Below are 21,227 nucleotides of genomic sequence, written 5' to 3' on the forward strand. Positions count from 1 at the left end.
GGTGGCGCAGCGGTTTAGCGCCTGCCTTTGGCCCAGGGCACGATCCCGGAGACCTGGGATCGAATCCCACGTCGGGCTCCCGGTGCATGGAGCCTGCTTCTCCCTCTGCCTATGTCCTCTCTCTCTCTCTCTCTCTCTCTCTGTGTGTGGGACTATCATAAATAAATAAAAATTTAAAAAAATGAAATGACCAAATAAATGATCAAGTAAATTGACAAGTCTTTAGCTAAAGTCACCCAAAAGAAAGAGGAGAACTCAAATAACTAGAACCAGAAATTATAGAGGGAGCAGAGCTTGTGAAAATAGGATTATAAAGGAATCCTATGAACTGTGTCAGTAAATTAGATAATTCAGTTGAAATGGACAAATTTCTGGAAATATATAAAACTACCTAAACTTACTCAAGAAGAAATAGACAATATAACAAGAGAGACTGGATTAGTGATCAAAACGCCTCAGAAAAACCCAGGCACAGGTATCATCGTTCCTGAATTCTACCAAACATTTAAAGAATACCACTACTTTACAAACTCTTCCAAAAATAGAAAAATATAGAACAATATTTTAAGGAAAACATTCCATCTGCAGTAGCATCACAAAAGAAAATAGCAATAAAAGAAGTGCAAGCTTGTACTGTAAATATTACAAGACACAGTCAAGAAAATGTTTTAAGGATTGATAACAAAAAATATCTCATATTCAGTCTATTATTCCCTCAAAGTGTTAATCATAGAGTTACCATATGAATGAACCAGCAATTCCACTCCTAGGTATATTCTCAAAGGAATCATATACACAAATTTGTACATAAATGTTTATAGCATTATTCATAGAAACCTCAAAGTGAAAAAAATCCAAGTGTCCATTAACTGAATGGCTAAACAAATTCTGACATAGCCACAGAATGGAACATTACTTGGCAATAAAAAAGAATGAAGTACTGATGCATACCATAATATAGATGAACCTTTAAAACATCATGCTAAATGAAAGATGCTCAACATAAAAGACCCATATTGTATTATTCACTCATTGTACAAAATGTCCAGAATAGAAGGGTCTCTGGAGACCAAAGTAGATTAGTTCCTACCAGAGGCAATCACATACTTCAGTACTTTCTTGTTTGCACACATTGTTAGCTAAGTGGTTTACTTTACAATGTGGCTTCTGATGTCAGAAAGCCTGTGCTCAGATCCTGGCTTTTCCCTTTATTAAGGAGGGACCTTGAGAAAATCCTACTCAATGTCTCTGAGCCTCACAAAATGGGTTTCAATCATTCTAAGAAAAAAGGAAGTGGTGCCTAAGCATTATTTTTTTTTAAGTTGGGGCAAGTTCAATTTTATAAACTTCTTCCACAAAACTGCAAAACATATATCAGAGGACTGTGTAAGGAATAAATGGAAATTACATGAAGTACCACAAGGACTCAGTAAGTGATTGGTATTGATGTTAAATACATTAATAAATGAATGACTACTTTAGTCTAAAAAAAAAAACAAAGATTCTGTCAGTAAAATCTACAGTCAATACACTTTTCCTCAAAATGTTTTGATTTACCCCAAAGATACAGATGCAATGAAACGCCGGAACACCTGCACCCCAATGTTTATAGCAGCAATGTCCACAATAGCCAAACTGCGGAAGGAGCCTCAGTGTCCATCGAAAGATGAATGGATAAAGAAGATGTGGTTTATATATACAATGGAATATTACTCAGCCATTAGAAATGACAAATACCCACCATTTGCTTCGACGTGGATGGAACTGGAGGGTATTATGCTGAGTGAAATGAGTCAATCGGAGAAGGACAAACATTATATGGTCTCATTCATTTGGGGAATATAAATAATAGTGAAAGGGAATAGAAGGGAAGGGAGAAGAAATGTGTGGGAAATATCAGAAAGGGAGACAGAACATAAAGACTCCTAACTCTGGGAAACGAACTAGGGGTGGTGGAAGGGGAGGAGGGCGGGGGGTGGGGGTGAATGGGTGATGGGCACTGAGGGGGGCACTTGACGGGATGAGCACTGGGTGTTATTCTTTATGTTGGTAAATTGAACACCAATAAAAAATAAATTTATTAAAAAATGTTTTGATTTGGTGGTTGAGTTCTAAACTATCAGTTCTTACCTCCCATGTCAAATATTTAAAAAGAATTGTTAGTTTCTAGCTTTATTGGCTAAGGAATGCTCAGCTTCTGTTTATGGGTTGTCCCTATTTGGTACTGAACTTTCTCGTTCCTGATGATTTGCTGTCTAAATACAAATAAGACTTGGAAACAACTAAGAAGACTCATTGCCTTTGGAAAAACTTAAAAACACTTGAAACTTAGTTTCTTTTCAAAATAAGATAATTTCCTTTTTTCCCCCCTTCCACTTGAGGCACCCCTCTTTTGAGTTGGAGGCAACTGATTCAAGCGTAAGCTCTGTGATCCTGTCCTTAGAGCACCTTTAATTTGAAAGCAGAACCAAAGAGCCCCAGCCTTCCAAGCAGAGTACCCCTGAACACACCCAGAGCATATTTCCAGTATTAGAAGGGTAAGTGATTTTCTAGAGTATATACTCCTTTGACATTAATAATGCAATTTCCTCCCAAATATGTCAAAGTTCACAAAGCCTAATTCAAATATTCAAATTTAAACTGGTCTTTATTTTCAGGCATTTTTCAGTAGAAAATGAAACATTTTTTTTTTTTAACAAATAATGAATTGAGTTCTCACTGATACTACCAATTCAAATACAAGATTATGGAGCTTTTGCTTGAACGTATTGCTTTTAAATTTATATCTACTTTGACCCTGCTAAAAATTCCAGCTTTCACTATATGAACATAATCATAAAATTGTTTTAAATGACATGCACAAACAGTCTCAAAATAATAATATGATTACTGAAAATAGTTAAAGGTCTTATGATAGACTTGTATGCTATGGAGTTAAATTATGGTTTTTGAACTCATTTGGAAAAGTTCTGTGTGGAGGTTATGCCAATCACTCATTAAGCAGATAAAAATTCATCTGTATCATTTTTCTTTCAATATCAGGAATTCTTAAAGTCAGTTACATTTATAATTATGTATTTAAATTGTTCAAAGTTAAATTTATAAAACAAAATACAAAAACCAAGTATAATCACAGAATTCTGGCTTGTATTTCTTTCTCCATACTGTTCTCCCCCATTCCTGCCTCTATGCAAACTTTTTTTTTAATTATATAAATCCTTCTTTAATGAATATTAGCATACTATAGGGGCTTTTCAGCATTTGGAGGTATAAAGAGATTCTTCATCACTTTTTATAGCTGCATGTTACTGTCTTGTTTGGATGTACTCAAAATGAATCAACTAACCATCAATTGATGGAACATATTTATTTTGGACATTTTCATTGGTAATCCCTTTTTCTTGCATTTAATAATAACACACAATGGATAGCTTTGTGCATATGTCTTTTTGAGATAAATTCCTAACAAGAGATTCCTAAAGAGATTGCTGGACTGAATGGTAAATGCATATTTAACATTTCCAGATACTGCCAAATTCCACCCCAACTTTTTGCATTGTACAAACTATGCATGAGAGTCCTCATTTCCCCCCACAGCCTTGTCAAAAGATTATTGTGTAAATATTTGGATTTTTGCTAATCTGCATTTCTCTTATTAGGTGTGAGTGGAGTTAAGTAAATTTATCCATATTTAAGAGACATTTGCATTGCTTTCTTTGGAAATTGTGTTTTCATTTTCTAGCCTTATTCTTTTTATATATACTTTGGGGTATTTCTTTCTTTTTAGAAGAACCTCATGTATTGGCTTATTAACCTTTTGTAGTATAGGTAGCTAATAATTTTCCCAGTTTGTCATTTATTTTTTACTTTGTGTAAAATGTTTTCTGTCATGAAAAAGTGTGTGTATGTGTGTATTTGTATATGAAATGGAACTTCCCCCCTCCCCCCTGGATTTTAAGTATACTTTAGGAAAACTTTTCCTACAATGCAGTTATAAGAAATTCATCCATATATTCTATTCCTTTTATGTTACACATTTGGAACTCATTTTGGCACATAGACTCAAGAAATTCCTAAAACTTTATCAAGCATGAGCCAGTATGAGCTGCCTCCAGTACACCCTTTACTGCTGGTGGAGCATGGAGAACCACGGGTGCACGGGTTGTTTATGTGGTGTCTCCGTTTGTATGTTCTTAGGTATACGACTAGTTGTGTTTCATAAAGTCAATAAAGTTCCTGGTGCCTCACATTTTCCAAATTAAAAACCTCTTTGAACATTGAGAAAATAGGTCATTATTCTTGACGAATAGTGCATTACAGCTTTGGGGGAAGGACGTCTATAACTATTTGGTTTAAAAAATTGTTATTTCTCTAGTTGAGATTTTTTGAGTACAGAACATCAAGTATTCAGTTGTATAATAGTGTTGCTACTTTTGGAAACAACAAGACAATTGGGAAATATCCTTGGAGGGAGACAAATGTTATGTATTAAGCTGTCTTGTTTTTAGCAGATTGGTACTATTGCTTATCACAGTAAATTCATTTCTTCCTCTCAGATTTAGAGAATTTGCTATCCCCACATGGACAGAAAAAGCACAATAAATAGTAAAGACTCACCACTACTGGAAGCATCATTCAGATTGAGCAGGCCCCCGCCTAGCCCTCTGTAACTATGGTAACTGTAGGTCCCATTCCCGTTGATGTACAACACCTCCTGGGAGCCTGAAACAGCTGAGGTGGAGTAAGTGGCCTGGGCTGGCTCTGGTTTACACTGTTTGTCAGCTGGAGCAGATTCGTCCTGCAAGGACAACAGCATTCCATTACTTGTCAGATCACAGTGCTATTTCACATTGACCAGGACTATCTCATTGTTATCTACATGTCTGCATTGAATATGGAAAAATAAAAAAATCTGTGGTCAACATCATTAACTCAGCACATATACAGATTTTCAACAACTTGGCCAAAAACTAAAAAATAAAATGGAGGGGCATCTGGATGGCTCAGTGGTTGAGCATCTGCCTTCAGCTCAAGTTGTGATCCTGGGGTCCTGGGATTGAGTCTTGCATCAGGCTCCCCACAGGGAGTCTTCTCTCTCGGCCTATGTCTCTGCCTCTCTTTCTGAGTCTCTCATGAATAAATAAAAATCTCTTTAAAAAAAAAAAAGGAAAGCAAGGTAACAATGTAAGACAAATTGGAGATAGAACAATTTGCAATTTCCAACTGATTTTAGAATTACATGAAAAGAGTTGTTCACAATATCCCAGAGGTGAAAGCCACCTAAATGTCTACAGAAGGATGAACAGAGAAGGAAAATGTGGTATATAAATACAGTGGAATATTATTCAGCTTTAAGAAAAGAAGGAAATACTGTCATTCCCACAGCATGGATGAACCCTGAGGACATAATGCTAAGTTAAATGAGTCAGTCCCCAAAAGACAAATTTTGCATGACTCTCCTCGAATGAGGTATATAAAGAGTCACACACATAGACCAGGAAGTAGAATGGTGGCTATGAGGGGCTGGAAGGGGGGTAGGGTGTAGATAGGGAGTCGATCACTGGGTATATTTTCAGTTGTGTAGGATCAGGACAGTGGTCTGGGAGTCTGTTGCACAACAACATGCATATGGTTGATGATCTTGTACCATACACTTGGAAATCATTGGAAGGGTAAATTTTATTAAAAATTAGAAAAAAAAAACTAGGTAGGCTTTAAAAATACATGAAGAGAAATCACAGTTTGTTGAAAAAACATTTGCAAAGTTAACTTTCTTAAAATCATTTTTTTGCAGCCTATGCCTGCCTGCCCTTCAACCCAGGCTCCCTTTCTCTACCTTGCTGCCTCTCTCTTTATTTTATGATTATAGCAAAACTGATTGCGTGCTGCTAACTCCACACTAGGCCCGTCTTGTGCAGCATAGCAGCCTAACAAAACCCAAATAAACCCAGGCCTTTCAGCTTGTTTTTCCTTTCTTAAACTACACTAGTGTCTGCAAACTGTGCATCAAAACTGCTAACCATGTCAAGTTGTAGAGGACAATGAAATTAAGATTTGTGATAAATTGTATATGTCTTAAATAGTAAAACAGGTTGAATTTCTCTCCAGCTTTGAGTATATAAAGTCTAAAATACATACAACATATATGACTTCACTTGCCTGCTGCATTCTTCATGTTTTTTTTTAATATAAGAAAGAATTATAAACAGATTCCTAGTGAATTCCTAGGAGTATCTTTGTCATAATCAGAAGTATTTTGCAACTTTTAAGGTTTAGGATACATGTTTAGAGAAATAAGTAACTTTCAAATACATTTTTTAAATGGCACCAAGTACTAGAAAAAGAGGATACATGGAATAAGTTTGCTCCTATGTACCCAGTGGTATTGTTATAGTCAGAAATAGCCTAATCTTTCATGTAGTAAAAACATCACCACAGTTATCAGAATGATACAGTTTTGATTTTCTTCTTGTTCTTTTGATCTTATTTATTTGAGAGAGAGAGCATGCACACGAGAAGGGGAGGGTCAGAAGGAGAAGCAGACTCCACTGAGCAGGGAGCCTGAATCAAGGTTCAATCCTGGGACTCCGGGATCATGACCTGAGCAGAAGGCAGACGCTTAACCAACTGAGCCACCCAGGCTCCTCTGATCTTTTTATCTCTAACTGATCTATTTAACTCTGACCATTACACTGAGACACATTATTTGTGAGCATTTCATCATTTCATTTCTAGGCAGGAAAGATTTTGAAATTAATGGAAAAAATCCTCTGTGTAAACTAAACTGAAAATAAGAATTTTCTGAGCATTCCCTTTAAAAACAAGCAAACAAACATAAACTGACTTAAATTAGGGTATGAACTGGAATATCTGATTATAATTCCCTCTTGCCATTTAAACCTTAGTAATCTCTGGAATAACACTTTCCTGGAGAAAGTGCACTAAAGAGGAAATCAAGATAGAATCATATTTTGCCTGTATCACTGCTCTGCCATTTAGACTGTAAAGTCAGAAAACTCCAGACTTTTTTTTTTTTTTGAAAGTAACTCTGCTAGTTGAAAGTATCCAAAGACAGTGGGTTTTAGAATGGAGATACTGGGCCTTCACCAAATTTACCACTGGAAATAGAGACTTTTCCTAGAAACATACCAATATATGTGCATTTTTTTCTGGTACTATGATGTAATGTTATACTACAGATAGTAAGAGAGCTTAAATAATCTAAAATATTGAAGAGTATATTTCCAGGAATCTTTTGTTACTGAAAGTATGTACCATAATAAGTACGTCTTAGGTAAATAATTATACTAATTATAGTGCTACTGTGAACAAGAATTGTTAATAAAGCAATATCAGTGTTACAGAAACATGGTTAACTATTACAATCTTAGAAACTGTTACCAATGGTCTTTTCAATGGCATGTTCAGGGTAAATGGAAAATGGTCAAATCAATGATGACAGCACATCATAAGTGTCCAAAAGTCTTTTATAAAAGTGCAGTGAAGTGGTCTCCCATCTAGGAGTGCCAATCTCCTCCATGCCTGGAGACAGAGATTATCAATCCTATATATATATGATAAATAAATATATATATATGTAGACAGATTGAAGGTATATATAAATAATCTAAGAATACAGTTTATGCATAAACTAGGCCTTCTTTGCTTTAGTCTACATTCATCAAATTATCACATCTTTTTTTTTTTTTTTTAATTTTTTTTTTTATTTTTTTATTTTAATTTATGATAGTCACAGAGAGAGAGAGAGAGAGGCAGAGACACAGGCAGAGGGAGAAGCAGGCTCCATGCACCGGGAGCCCGACGCGGGACTCGATCCCGGGTCTCCAGGATCGCGCCCTGGGCCAAAGACAGGCGCCAAACCGCTGCGCCACCCAGGGATCCCCAAATTATCACATCTAAAGCATATTTCCATAATAAAACCACTGGGTTGTGTAGTATTCTTTCTGTAAAGACCTGTAGCTTCTCAAACTCTGAAAGAAAGCAGAATGTTCTATACTTCAAAGCAATTCTGAGGTCTTTGGGAAGGGGCTGGCCTCACAATTCCACTGCTAGCATAACTTCCCAGTTGGTTGATTGAAAATAACTTGGGCAACATGATAGATTTTGAGTTTCTAGTTTGGCAGAATGGATGGCTCTTCTGAACATCCCAGTCTATTTTTCTGTGTTTGGAAAATGACAATAAGATACACTCCTATTGGAGAGGAGTTTCTTAATGATGAGTAAAAAGGGAGAAGGCATTGTCTCCACAATATTTGCTCACTGATTCTTTGTGTGATAGAATGTGTATTATTAAAGATGCTATTTTTAAAATTTGCCTTGGTCTTTTATTATTAACTATTATTCCAAACCACAGTAACTGCATGGAGCAGAGAGATAATTAATTCCATTAATAATCAAAACAGGCCTTGTAGGGAGTCATTTGTGTTCAAACACAGATTTGCATTATTAATGCTCTTGGCAATCCACTATATGTTGAGAAAAAAAAAAACATATGAAAGTTCCAATAAAATCTGGTCTGCGGTATCTTTTGGGCAAAAGTTTAATATAAAGTTAATTCATGTTTTTCTTTTGAATGATCATTGTTATTGGTTTTCAAGAAGAATAGATTTTAATGACATAAAAAATAAATATCCCCTAGGGTCACATTTTATCCCTGTAAGCAACTTTTAATAATCATTAGTTCCCAAATTTCTCAAGGCTAACAGCCTGCCCCATGGGTTGCTTTGAAGATTATTTTTAAAAGAGGATAATATTAATATGTTACAAGACTGTGTATCTAGGCATTGAAATAAATTTTATTCATCAAAAATTAGACAAAATCTCATCCCAGCTTTTATGAGACATAGTTCAGGTTTTCTTTTAAAAAATTCCATAAAAATAAGATAGCATCAGTCATTTAATGACCACCAACAGTGCACTACAAGATCAAGTGTTGTTTTGATTCAGATTTCTTTGATTAAAAATATACAACCAAAAATTAAAGATATACTCCTAAGTAACTTCTATAAATGAGGCTCTGGCCTTATCAATAAATATAGCCTTGATGTATATGGGTAGGCATTTTATGTTTCAGAAAATACAGGCTTGTAACAGGATATGTGATGGATGTTATGGGTAGAGGGCAAGTTTGGGAATGATTTGAAGGAGTAGACACTGTCACAGTCTTTGAGAAGGCTAGTTTGTACTCCCCTATACGTTATCCTCAGAAACTGGACAGAGATGACCTTGAGTTTGTGGAGCTTGACCTGGTACTTGAGCCATGAGACTGAATTCCTGAGTGTGATGCCTAAGGAATCCTTAACTCAAGTACCTTAGACAGATACTTTTTCTATAAAAATGAAATTTGACTGATTCCACTCAAATTTTTTGAGAATAGATTTCAAAAAAAAATTTGCTTGGGAAATGTTACATTGCCTTTATTATATTTCCCAAGAATTACACTTTTTCTTAGACTATTGCTTCTATGATCTATTAAGTATACTTTGTTTTCATTAATTTTTCCCTGTCTATAATTAGAAAACTCCAATAAAATTTACTGCTAGATTCAATAATCCAGATATCTTTCTTCTTTTTGCCTTGACCTTACATCATTAGAGCAATTGGAGTTTGCAAGGCATCGATATTGAGTTATATTTTTAGATTATCATTGAGGTGTCAGGGAACTAGTGATCCACCTTTTTAAGGTGAAGAGACTTGCACAGACCTTAAAGAAGCTTCTCACTGCAGAATAGTAAACACGCAGATAATTCATGTGTCCATTTGCTGAGCTTTCTAGAAGATAGTTACAGGATTTCTTCTATCTTTATGTGTTCTTTACAGTCTATATGACAGAAGCATTTTTACTTTAGTGACTGCACAAAATATCTCCTTTGCTTTCTTAGTACAGATGTGAGGAAGCACAATTTATTTCACATGTAAACTACTGGAAAGGATCCTGCTTTCTAAAAGCTTCTCTTCTTCCATTTGATAGCAAAAGTTCCAGAACTAAGTACATTGCTAAGAGTTTCCAGAGAAATTCATAAAAGCTCTGAGAGAGCCAAAGGTTCCATTGTAAACTGCTTTAACTGCGGAAAAAAAACACAAAAACAAAAACAAAAACAAAAAAAAACAGTAAAGTAAATGTAACTTATTACTTGAGATGATAAGAAGTGATTGATGAGGCCATCAAAACACACACACACACACACACACACACACACACATACAGTAATATTCAGGGAATCATTTCTTTCTCTCAGGAATATTCTATACATTCTCCTCCCCTTGTTGGCCATACAAATAATTAAGATAGCCAACATAGAAGACCATTCTTCGCAAAGATGCTCCCAAACCCTCTAAGGTAATAAACATCTTTGACCCAGTCCACATAGCCTAGTGATAAGATGTGAAATAAAAGAGAAACCAAAACCACAGCAAGATAGCTGTTACCCAGAGTTTTATCAAACTCTCAGAACAACAGGTTATCACATTAACAAACTCTCTTTCTAGCATTATTTTACACACATATGCATGATTTTTTTATAAACAATAAAGTTTTGAGAACTATTGGCTTAAGTAAAAATACAAAGTACAGTCCCTGCCTCAGTAAATACGGATACAAGGTTGGCAAGAAGTAACCAAGTACATTGCAAAGTTGTCTCCTATAAAATTCTTCCTGATGGTCATAAAGTTTTTTTTTAATTTTTTATTTATTTATGATAGTCACAGAGAGAGAGAGAGAGAGGCAGAGACATAGGCAGAGGGAGAAGCAGGCTCCATGCACCAGGACCCCAATGTGGGATTTGATCTCGGGTCTCCTCCAGGACCGCGCCCTGGGCCAAAGGCAGGCCCCAAACTGCTGCGCCACCCGGGGATCCCGGTCATAAAGTTTTATTATTAAAAATAAAAGTACAGATGTAGCATTTAAAAAGTTCAACTTTAAATCAAGTATGCTACCATTTAATTATTGGCCAAAAAAAAATCGAATTTAAAAAATGTCATTTCCTATAGGTTTCTTTCTTTTTTTTTTTTTTTTGAAAATATTTTGTAGATTTTATTTTTTTAAATATTTATTTATTTATGATAGTCACACAGAGAGAGAGAGAGGCAGAGACACAGGCAGAGGGAGAAGCAGGCTCCATGCACCGGGAGCCCGACGTGGGATTCGATCCTGGGTCTCCAGGATCGCGCCCTGGGCCAAAGGCTTCCTATAGGTTTCTAACACTCAATTTTGAATTCCTTTGTTAATAGGACCAAAATGAAAATTTAAAGGTAATGTTCCTTTGAGGTTCTAAATTTTTTTTTTAATTTTTATTTATGATAGTCACAGAGAGAGAGAGGCAGAGACACAGGCAGAGGGAGAAGCAGGCTCCATGCACCGGGAGACCGATGTGGGATTCGATCCTGGAGACCCGGGATCGCGCCCTGGGCCAAAGGCAGGCGCCAAACTGCTGCGCCACCCAGGGATCCCCTCCTTTGAGGTTCTAAAATTGTATTGCAGATATGAATTTTTTTGCATATGATTTTATATGCATCTAACAGTATTTTGGGCCTCAGAAAAATCAATTTTAATAAAGTAATACCAAATTGGTATCTTTAACATTACATTTTAAAGTATTTTAGGGATAAAACATTTTTCCTAATCATATTTTTGTTTCTCTTGAGTTTTTAAAAAATATTTTTAAAGTCTAGGGGCACATGGATTGCTCAGTTGGTTAGGTTAAGCATCTGCCTTTAACTCGGGTTATGATCTCAGGCTCCTGAAATCCACCCATCAGCAGCTATCCAGCTCTCTGCTCAGTAGGGAGTCTGCTTCTTCCTCTCCCTCTGCCCATCCGACATATGAGCAGACCATGCATTCTCTCTTTCTCTCAAGTTAATAAAATATTTTGAAAAAATAAAAAGAATAAAGAATAAAAATCTACATTTGGGATACCTGGGTAGCTCAGTGGCTGAGTATCTATCTGCCTTCGGCTCAGGTTGTGATCTCACGGTCCTGGCTTAGAGTCCTGTACTGGTTCCCTGCAGGGAGCCTGCTTCTCCCTCTACCTTTGTTTCTGCCCCTCTCTCTCCTCTCTCTGTCTCTCATGAATAAATAAATAACATCTTTTAAAAAAATCTACATTTACAGCAATTCAAAACATCTTTAGCACCATACCTTTATTTGTCATTTGGGTTCTACTGATCAAACAGACTTTTATTTTTTCCTTAGTCCCCTTTCATATAATATTCTGTTTTGGTAAGATAGTTGCAATGCTCTATATGATGATTCCATGCCAGGCATGGTGTCAGATATGCATCACACCAAGATTGTTTTCTTCTCCTACACTGGCTTCTCTGAGTCAAACAACATCCAAGTCCTCACATGCCCATCTTGGAAATGACCCTTATTGGCATACATGTGAGAAACCCTCATTGACAATATGGAATTCAGAACCCCATAATCTCTCCTTTGGGTTAATATGGTAATCCTCTGGCCAGTGTTTTCCCCTTCACATTTTGTCTACTCTTCTCAAATCTTTTTAAAATCATTTAAATCTTTTAAAACCATTTATCATGTTGAATTCTCTTTAAAAAGACTTTGGGATTTCTTTCTTTCTTTCTTTCTTTCTTTCTTTCTTTCTTTCTTTCTTTCTTTCTTTCTTTCTTTCTTTCTTGGAGAACAAAACCCGGAGTTCCTGGCATCCAAAGCTCTTCAGAGTTGGAGAACAATCTTGGCAGTCATATTTTCTGTCACTTCCTCTCACCACATTCCATACTCTGGTCATAACTTAAACTGGAAGAAAAAAATCTTAGCAGTGTAATATTCAGAGCCATCTGAATGCCCATAAGAGCATCGATATATAGAAAGTTTCTCATTTTTAATTTTTTCAGAGAATCGGCTCCTGGTTTCATTGATCTATTGTTTTAGTTTCTATATCATTTATTTCTGCTCTATTCTTTATTATTTCCTTATTTCTGCTGGTTTTAGGTTTTGTTTGCATATGTTATATCTGATGATGGTTTGTCATTTAATTTTTACTCTTGTTTCCAAAATTTTAAACATACATATCTAATATTGAATAACAAATTAAGTTTTTTTGGGATCCCTGGGTGGCGCAGCGGTTTGGCGCCTGCCTTTGGCCCAGGGCACGATCCTGGAGACCCGGGATCGAATCCCACGTCGGGCTCCCGGTGCATGGAGCCTGCTTCTCCCTCTGCCTGTGTCTCTGCCTCTCTCTCTCTCTCTGTGACTATCATAAATAAATAAAAAAATAAAAAAAAAAGTTTAAAAAAAAATTAAGTTTTTTTCTTAAAAGATTTTTTTAAGGTTTCTTAAAAGTTTTTAGATTTTTTTCTTTTTTTACTTTTTGTGTGAAACCAAAAAGTGTTATAGATAAAGCAAGTTTAGATATGGCTTTCATCAAACTAAGAATAAAGATAGTATTTTCCTTTTTCACATCCTTACTAACCTAAAGTCCAGCATAACAAAATATTTTTTCCTCCCTAAATACCTAATATAACTGCCAGCCACCCTTAAATGAAAGAAACAAATCCTATATATCTGAAATTCTTGTACCTCTTTTCCTGTATACAATTATCTTTATGGAAAAATGCAAGAAAAGCAAGTAGAGACTAAAAGATACTGCAGGAGAGAACAAAGACCTCAATTGTGTGTAAATGTTCAATTCTCAGATTGCTAAAGACCCAAAGACCTTGGACCAAATACTCTACAGAAGATAGGAGTCCAAAAAGACTGTCAAGGCAATTATATTCTAACAATTAGAAATTTCCCTCAAGGCCAGGGCCTAAACATGATAGCTATGTCAGAATCTTTAGCTATAAAAATATTACAGCTCTAATAAAAATTCAGAATAAATATTATAGTTGCAACCAAAATTCAGAACAAATGTTTTCAGCATTAAATGAGGCAGTAAGAATTTTTTTTTTTTTTAGAGCAGTTAACCATTAGCTACTATATAAGAATCCCATTACCATGATGATGTCAGAAGATTAAGGCTAACTATGGGCAAGGGCCACCAAGAGGGTGATGTTGGACAGCCTGAAGAGGTGCATTATTTTATCTACAATGTAATCAAGTCTGTGATACATAAGGAGCTTCATAAAGGAATTTAATTAGTTATTGGCAGTTATCAATTCTAGTCTAATATTTATTTTATTTTGTCCACATATAATATTATTGGCTAATGCTAAAATAAACTAAGAGCTATTAATGCTGTTGTGACTAACATTTTAGTTCAAATTAAATAAAAATGCATGCTACTTCAAAAGATACGTTAAGAGAAGGAAACTTTCTTTTCATTTCTGTGGACATCAGTTTTCCTAAGTAAAAGATTAAGCTACAATTTATGTTAAAACTGTGGTTAGATTCCTCATCACAAATGGCTACATAAGTATAAGTCAACAAAATTCAGGTTGAGTACTTTAAAAGGGACCCCTCAGATACTATTTATTTATCCCAGATGTCAGTCACCCAAAATTTTCTCAGTTATGATCCATGGAGTTTTCATCACTGGCTTAAAAAAAATTAGACTTAACTGGAAAATAGGGATTTGAAAATACAAGTTAAAAAAAAAACTGGCCATAGCACACAATTTTCATCTTTTCACATTTCTTTTTGAGTAAACAGAGAAACTTGACTAATGGTGCTATTTCAACACTGATGTTGGAAGGTAATCATAGATGATTTCAAAATTAGAAACAGGTGTGTCAGCATGGTTGCATGAGCAGAATGAAGAACAATCCCTTCTTAAGTCACTCTACATAATAGATTCCTTCATAGCTACTTTTGATGAACATTATGTTCGATCATATAGTAAACATAATTCCATCTGAATTGTGGTATCTTGAAGCAGCCACATAATTGAGATCTTACTTCCTACATGTTGGAATAAAAGCTTACAGGTTATTACAAGTTAATTTAATCTGGATGTAAAAATTACCCATCCATTTTGGTATTTCAAGTATATTAATTATGAAATAGTCAACTAAAGTAATTAGAAAAGCCATCAAAATGGTGATGCCAGAGTCATTGAGTCATAATGCTTTTATATTAATGTGAAATTAACTTTTAAAAGGAACATGCATGAGGCAACATGAAATGAACTGAAAATAATCTAGTGATGAATTTAATACACATCGTTTAAGCCCGACTATATACAGGTATGTGTATACATAAACAAAACACTATATTTTTTGTTAATGTTTCTTTCCTGAATAGTTATGTTTCTCTTACTTAGTTACTTAGTTATGCAAAGAGTCCTGATCTACCATGTTGGCTGTGGGTATAGTGTATACAGTAAGAAAAGAAATGACACTATTAGTGTATTTCTTAATACATCAGATGTAAAGTTTACAATTTTATATCCATCTATGATGAAAACTAATTTATTGTTCAAGAAGTCATTAATTTTTAGAAGTTCACTAATTTCTCAAAAATACACACAATTAACCCCTTTAATATTCTTGGACACTTCATGTATTTGGGGTAGTAGTATTATCTTCCTTAAGATAATGGATTCTGTTATATTGCTCCATAATAAACTTTGATAAAAACAGTATAGCTAAGCTTCTCTTTTCCATTTTGCTTCTCTTTGAGTCAGCTTTCTATGCAGAATTTTCCTTCAAGAGTTTTCTACACCAAAGACCTATAAATCTCAATCTGTAATTAAGAGCTTTTCTCAAGTCCACATTTTCAACCACCTACTGGACAAAAATATCTGCATACTCCACAGGTGCTTCTCAATCAGTATGTCAAAATTGTACATTTTCCTCCTCCACACTCACTTCTCTAGCCATAATTTTCTCTGCCTCCTGAACTCTTGATTTCTATTAATGATACCTCCATCTAGTCTCCTGAGCTAGAGACTTAGGCCATATTGTACAGGCCCCCTTCTGATGACCTTATATGTACATACAACCCAGGATGAAATCATATGATTATTTAAACAATGTTCTATAGAATGTCTTATTTATTAGGCTACACATCCAGCTATGTACTGGGGATATATCATCAGATAAAACAGACAGGATCCCTGCCCTCAAGGAAACCTACAGAGGTATGGGAGGAGGGAGAAAATAGGCAAGGGGAAGAAATGAAAAATGTAAGATATAGTAAGTTCCAATATTGATAACCATTAATAACGAAAGAAAATAGGGTGATGTAAAAGAATAATTAGAGATGAGAGTTCAAGAAGGAAGGCCTTTCTGAGAAAAGTATTTATGTCCATAAGCTAAAAATGATAGAAAAGAGTCAGTCATATGAACATACTGAGCAAGTGTGTGTGAATGTTGTACAGAAATCCATTCTATATCTGATATGAAACATTCTTCATATCCAAAGATCTCTATGATTCCCAAGATTTTGTTTTATTATGTGAAATAAGTAGTCACATATCTTAGACTAGAATTTACCTTACAGCAAAACATTTGAACAATGCATATTTTTGCTACTGAACTGAATTAGACGCACTCTTTAAGACTATTCCCTGGGAGTAGAATCACTATGAAGTTAGTTACCTCCCTTGCTCTCTGGCTGCTAGGATTTGGTCAATGGGAAGCCCTGGTAGGATTCAGAGTTGAGAGATGAGAGTGCATGAGGTTTTCTTCCCCAGCAGCCTTTCTTGCCCTGCTCTGGACTGTGTTTAGCCTCTGCTGAACCTGGATCCTATCAGCCAGCCCCTCTCCAGAGGGGGTTTCAGTTCCTATCTGGTTCTGCTAACCTTTCATTGCTCCTCCAGGCTTCTCTCACTTGCTAGTTCAGGATGCTTTACCTTCTCTTCTGGATTTCCTTAGGCCACCCCACACTTATGTAAATAATCCCATTGTTAAACAATATTCAATTACTCTTTTGAATATGCTCTATTTCCCTTGCTGGGTCCCAGAAAGACACAGTAGTGTTCACTATTAAGCCAACCATTGGGGCAACCCCAGTGGCTCTGCGGTTTGGCACCTGCCTTTGGCCCAGGGTATAATCCTGAAGACCCGGGATCGAGTCCCACATCTGGCTCCCTGCATGGAGCCTGCTTCTCCCTCTGCCTGTGTCTCTGCCTCTCTCTCTGTCTCTCATGAATAAATAAATAAACTCTAAAAAAAAAAAAGAAAGAAAGAAAGAAAGAAAGAAAGAAAGAAAGAAAGCCAACCGCTGAACAGTGAATATACTTTCTTATCTAAATTTTTATTCCTTTGATATTAAATTATTTTTCTTTGCTGTTATATTCCAAGCCACCATTTCTAATTGGCTAGTATTCTAAGCCACTAATAGTAATTTCCCTCAAATTTTCTAACACAAATATAAAACCCTTTGGAACATTTCCATATCAAATCCATCCATTGTCTCATCAGTTCCATATTTCTCCTGGATACCTCTCTCCCAGAACTCTATCTTCTTACTCTAATCTGGAAAGATTCTTCTCCAAGGACTCTTCCATAGCATCATTCCAGATATTCTTCCAAATTCCCCCCCTATTCTATTTTGGGTCACCTCTTAGATTCAGTGACTTCTTCCTTGGTTTACATTCTTGTTTCAGTGAATATTTTCCAATAACTTTTCAAGAAAGACTATTAGAAGATATATACCAGAAAATTATTTTAAATTATTTTTACCCTTATATTCAATTAACAATTTTCCTGGATATAGAACTGTCTTTAGAATTTTGCATATTTTACTCCTATATATTTTAGTGTTGAGAACAGTTTTTGCTGGGTGATGTGCTTTGGCTTTCTAATTTTTTATATGTGACTTTTTTTCCTCCCTCCTTGAGTATTTAAGATTTTCTTTTCATCTTGTGTGCTCTGAAAATTTCATGATAATGTTATTGATTCAGATGTTTGTTTGCATTTACTGTCCTGATAACTTTATGGGCTTTCATTCTGGCAATGCAGTTAGTTACTTAGTTCTGAAAGTTTTTTTTTTTTTTTTTATATAATTCTTTCGTATTTTCTTTCTCTTGACTCTAATTAGCCAGATGTTGGCCTTCCTAGATTGATCATCCTTTAAAAAAAAGCTTTCTCATTCTGTGCCTTTAATTTTCCATTCTGTGCCTAATTTTTTAAAGTTTCTGCATAATTTCCAAAATGATCTTCCAATCCTTAGAACATTTTGACTAGTATATATATATATTTTTTTTCATATTCCAAAAGTTTGATTTTGCTTATTGTTTTTTTTCATGTATTTGTCTCTTATTTAAAGGAAAAAAACTTTTAAAAAAACTGAGGAAATGTTTTGCTTCAAATATTTCTTCTGTTCTTTGCTATGCTTCTGAAATTGGGAGTGCCAGGATTCATAGTTTTATTCCTCCCTGGATCCTCAGTTTTTGAGAAAAGATTTCTAGTTTTCAGAATGGAGGAAATTATTAGGTTATCTCCATTCTTGGAGCTAAAATGTGAAAAGGCCTGTAGCAGAGATACAGAGCCTTCAGTCTGAAGAATTTCTCATGTCCATTTTCAGGATACTGTTCCTGCTGTTATACCTGGCTTATCTGGGTTTAGTGACATTTGCCTTTATTTCTCTACAGGATAAACCTCTTATCTTCTTGTTGGGTGGTGAGAGGAAGAGATTCCCCTGGAGATACAGAAATGGGGAGGGAACCCAGGATCTAATAATTGTACATATCTATTGAGCCATTTCTATTTTCATATTTATGCTTTTCCACTTTCTGTAGTACCTGGTGCCCTTACTTCTTAGACTTTCATTGTTTACTGGGATTGAATGGCTTCTTATTGGTATCTCCCTATCAACATTTGCATGTCACATTTTCATTTTACTTTCCTGAATCCTCCTCATTCTGTACCTCCTTGTAGGACTAATGTCTTTATATTCATTTACAATTATTTTAGTGTGGTTTTGGAAGGAAGCAGAGATAAAGGCAAGGATTTACTTTGCCATGTTAAGAGACATGTACGCTTTCAAACTTTAATATATTTAAGATTACAGGTAGGAAAACTTCAGGATATAATGCAATATGTGTAGGATTTGGATAGTTACCTTAAGTATATCTTTTAATCTCAGATTCTTGTCATATGAAATGGTTTTAATACATAGATGGTAAACTATCTGAAAGTTTTGTTCAATAGAAAGGAAAAGTTACAATACATGAACAGAAAGATCACACTGTTTTCTGTCATAAAGGCAATATAAGTTGACAATTTAAATATTTTAAAACTGGGTAAATGTGGTAAGAAACAACTCATGCTAAACTTACCTCATTTTTTGTGGAAAATACCTAAAATTCAGATCATGGTGATTTTCTAGACACAGAACAAAGCCTATGACAAAATAAAGCAGAGTGTGCTAAAAAGAGAGCACCATGAGGGTAGTTCAATCTAATAGAATGATCACATCCAAGGACAGATGAATGGATTAGAGCAGCTAGAGAGGTTTTAAGAAGGCATGCCACAGAGTTTTGCTCTAAACCTGTGCCATTCAATGTTTAAATTGAGACATCAGTGTATCGATAGAATACTGAACAACTTGAGTGATAACAAGAAACAGGATGCAAGCTGTGAAAGCGGAGGGGGAAGAGTAAACAATATGCAAAGTCAACAGCAGCAGGCTTTGAACAACATCATTACAGGTGGATATTTTATATGATGAATTCAACAGGGCTGAAAATGTAGCTTTAAAATTACATCCAAAACATTACCTATACAGAAAAAGTGAGGAAGAAATGTTTCATCTCTGAAAAGTGTACATGTACAATTATAAGTACCTTAAACCATTTGTGAAAATATTTATTGAGGGCTCACAATGTGCAAGGCACTGCAGTTGTAATGAGTGATACAGAATGAATGATTGCTTCCTGTGAACTTACACATTAGCAGGGGACACAGGTAACACAAGTTCTAACAGGTAATTAGAATTATTCATTATAATTGACATAACAAAAGAGAACAATTAACATTAGAATACATATAATAGAGGTCCTAAAGTATAGATGAATGAGACAAAAATTATCTAATGCCACGGTAAGTGCACTGACAAGAGCATATAAATCCTGGAATGTTGGGACACTTGGGTGGCTCTATGGTTGAGCATCTGTCTTTGGCTCAAGTCATGATCCCAGGGTTCTGGTATTGAGTCCCTGTATGGAGCCTGCTTTTCCCTCTGCCTATGTCTCTGCCTCTCCCTCTGTGTCTCTCATGAACAAATACATTAAAAAATCTCCAAAAAAATCCTAGAATTTTGAGCTGCCTCTATTTAATAATTCCTTGAATAAAGAATGACACTAAAAAGAGAGAGCGCTAAATATATTACCGGGTAATACTTATTGAGCATTTACTATATGCCAGGAACTGCGGTAATTGTTATATTATCTTAACTGGAGATGCTTAACTAGAGGAGACAAAGAGTAATATTCATTTGTCCATTCACCAGGGAATGATCTTCATTAGGCTTAAGCTATCACATACTGCTGGGAACTCTTTGGCAGGTGGCAGAAAAGTGGTATCCAAAGCAGATCTTACGCACTCAGCATTCCACAGTGTATATTAATGTTGTTAGACAATTAAGACACAAAAGGCAAAAAAGAAATAAGGCCAGCTATATCATTTTAATATTCCATGCTTATTTATTTTAATATCAAACAATGTGATGGTAGAATTGAGAAATTTTTCAAATAAAAATATTCTATTTTCATCTGTTTACTTAGTAAACAATATTTACTCTGATGAACACTAAATATTAAGATTTATTTTTGGTTTGCTTCATCCTATCCATATTTTTAGGTATATTTTTATATGTTTAAAGGCAAAATTCAAATTTGTTTTTTTTTTAACCTTTTAAAATTTGTAACTGCCCTAAATGATAGCTTCAAGGACAAACAGCATTCAATTATTAAGGAAGGGGTGTTTTAATTCTCTAATAGCCTTTAAAACACAATTAAGCAAAGTAAAAAATAATGGAACCGCACAAGGCTATTTCATCATAAATTCAGCATTATCTTCACTTCAAAATTTCCGTTTGATGGGATTTGCTATTAGTTTTAACCCAGGCACTGTGCAGGAGGCTGGATTTGCTGATAAGTAGTTTTTTCATTTCAGTGCAAAATCAGCAAGGTGATTAATACTTTTAATTTCCAGAAGCCTAAATTATGCAAATGAACTACAACTTTCTTTCCTCCTCCTTCTCCCTCCTTTGTGGGCCTTTCCTTGCAAAGGGAGATAGGATACAGTCCTGTGTGTAAACTAGTGAACAGCTGGTAAGAACACTCTGTTTCCAGTCAGCAGCT

At 35.2% G+C, this 21,227-nt stretch overlaps 1 protein-coding gene across 2 annotated transcripts in view; it reads right to left on the reverse strand.

Annotated features, from left to right (window-relative positions):
* Positions 1-21,227, reverse strand: part of NOL4 (nucleolar protein 4) — a 393,871-nt gene that overhangs the window by 46,964 nt on the left and 325,680 nt on the right. For both annotated transcript variants that reach the window (XM_041761256.1, XM_041761170.1), the window contains one exon: positions 4,618-4,798. In XM_041761256.1, coding sequence (XP_041617190.1) covers positions 4,618-4,798 — 181 coding nt within the window. The remainder of the gene's footprint in view (positions 1-4,617; positions 4,799-21,227) is intronic.

This window comes from Vulpes lagopus, chromosome 1 (genome assembly GCF_018345385.1).
Source record: "Vulpes lagopus strain Blue_001 chromosome 1, ASM1834538v1, whole genome shotgun sequence".
Taxonomy (NCBI): domain Eukaryota; kingdom Metazoa; phylum Chordata; class Mammalia; order Carnivora; family Canidae; genus Vulpes; species Vulpes lagopus.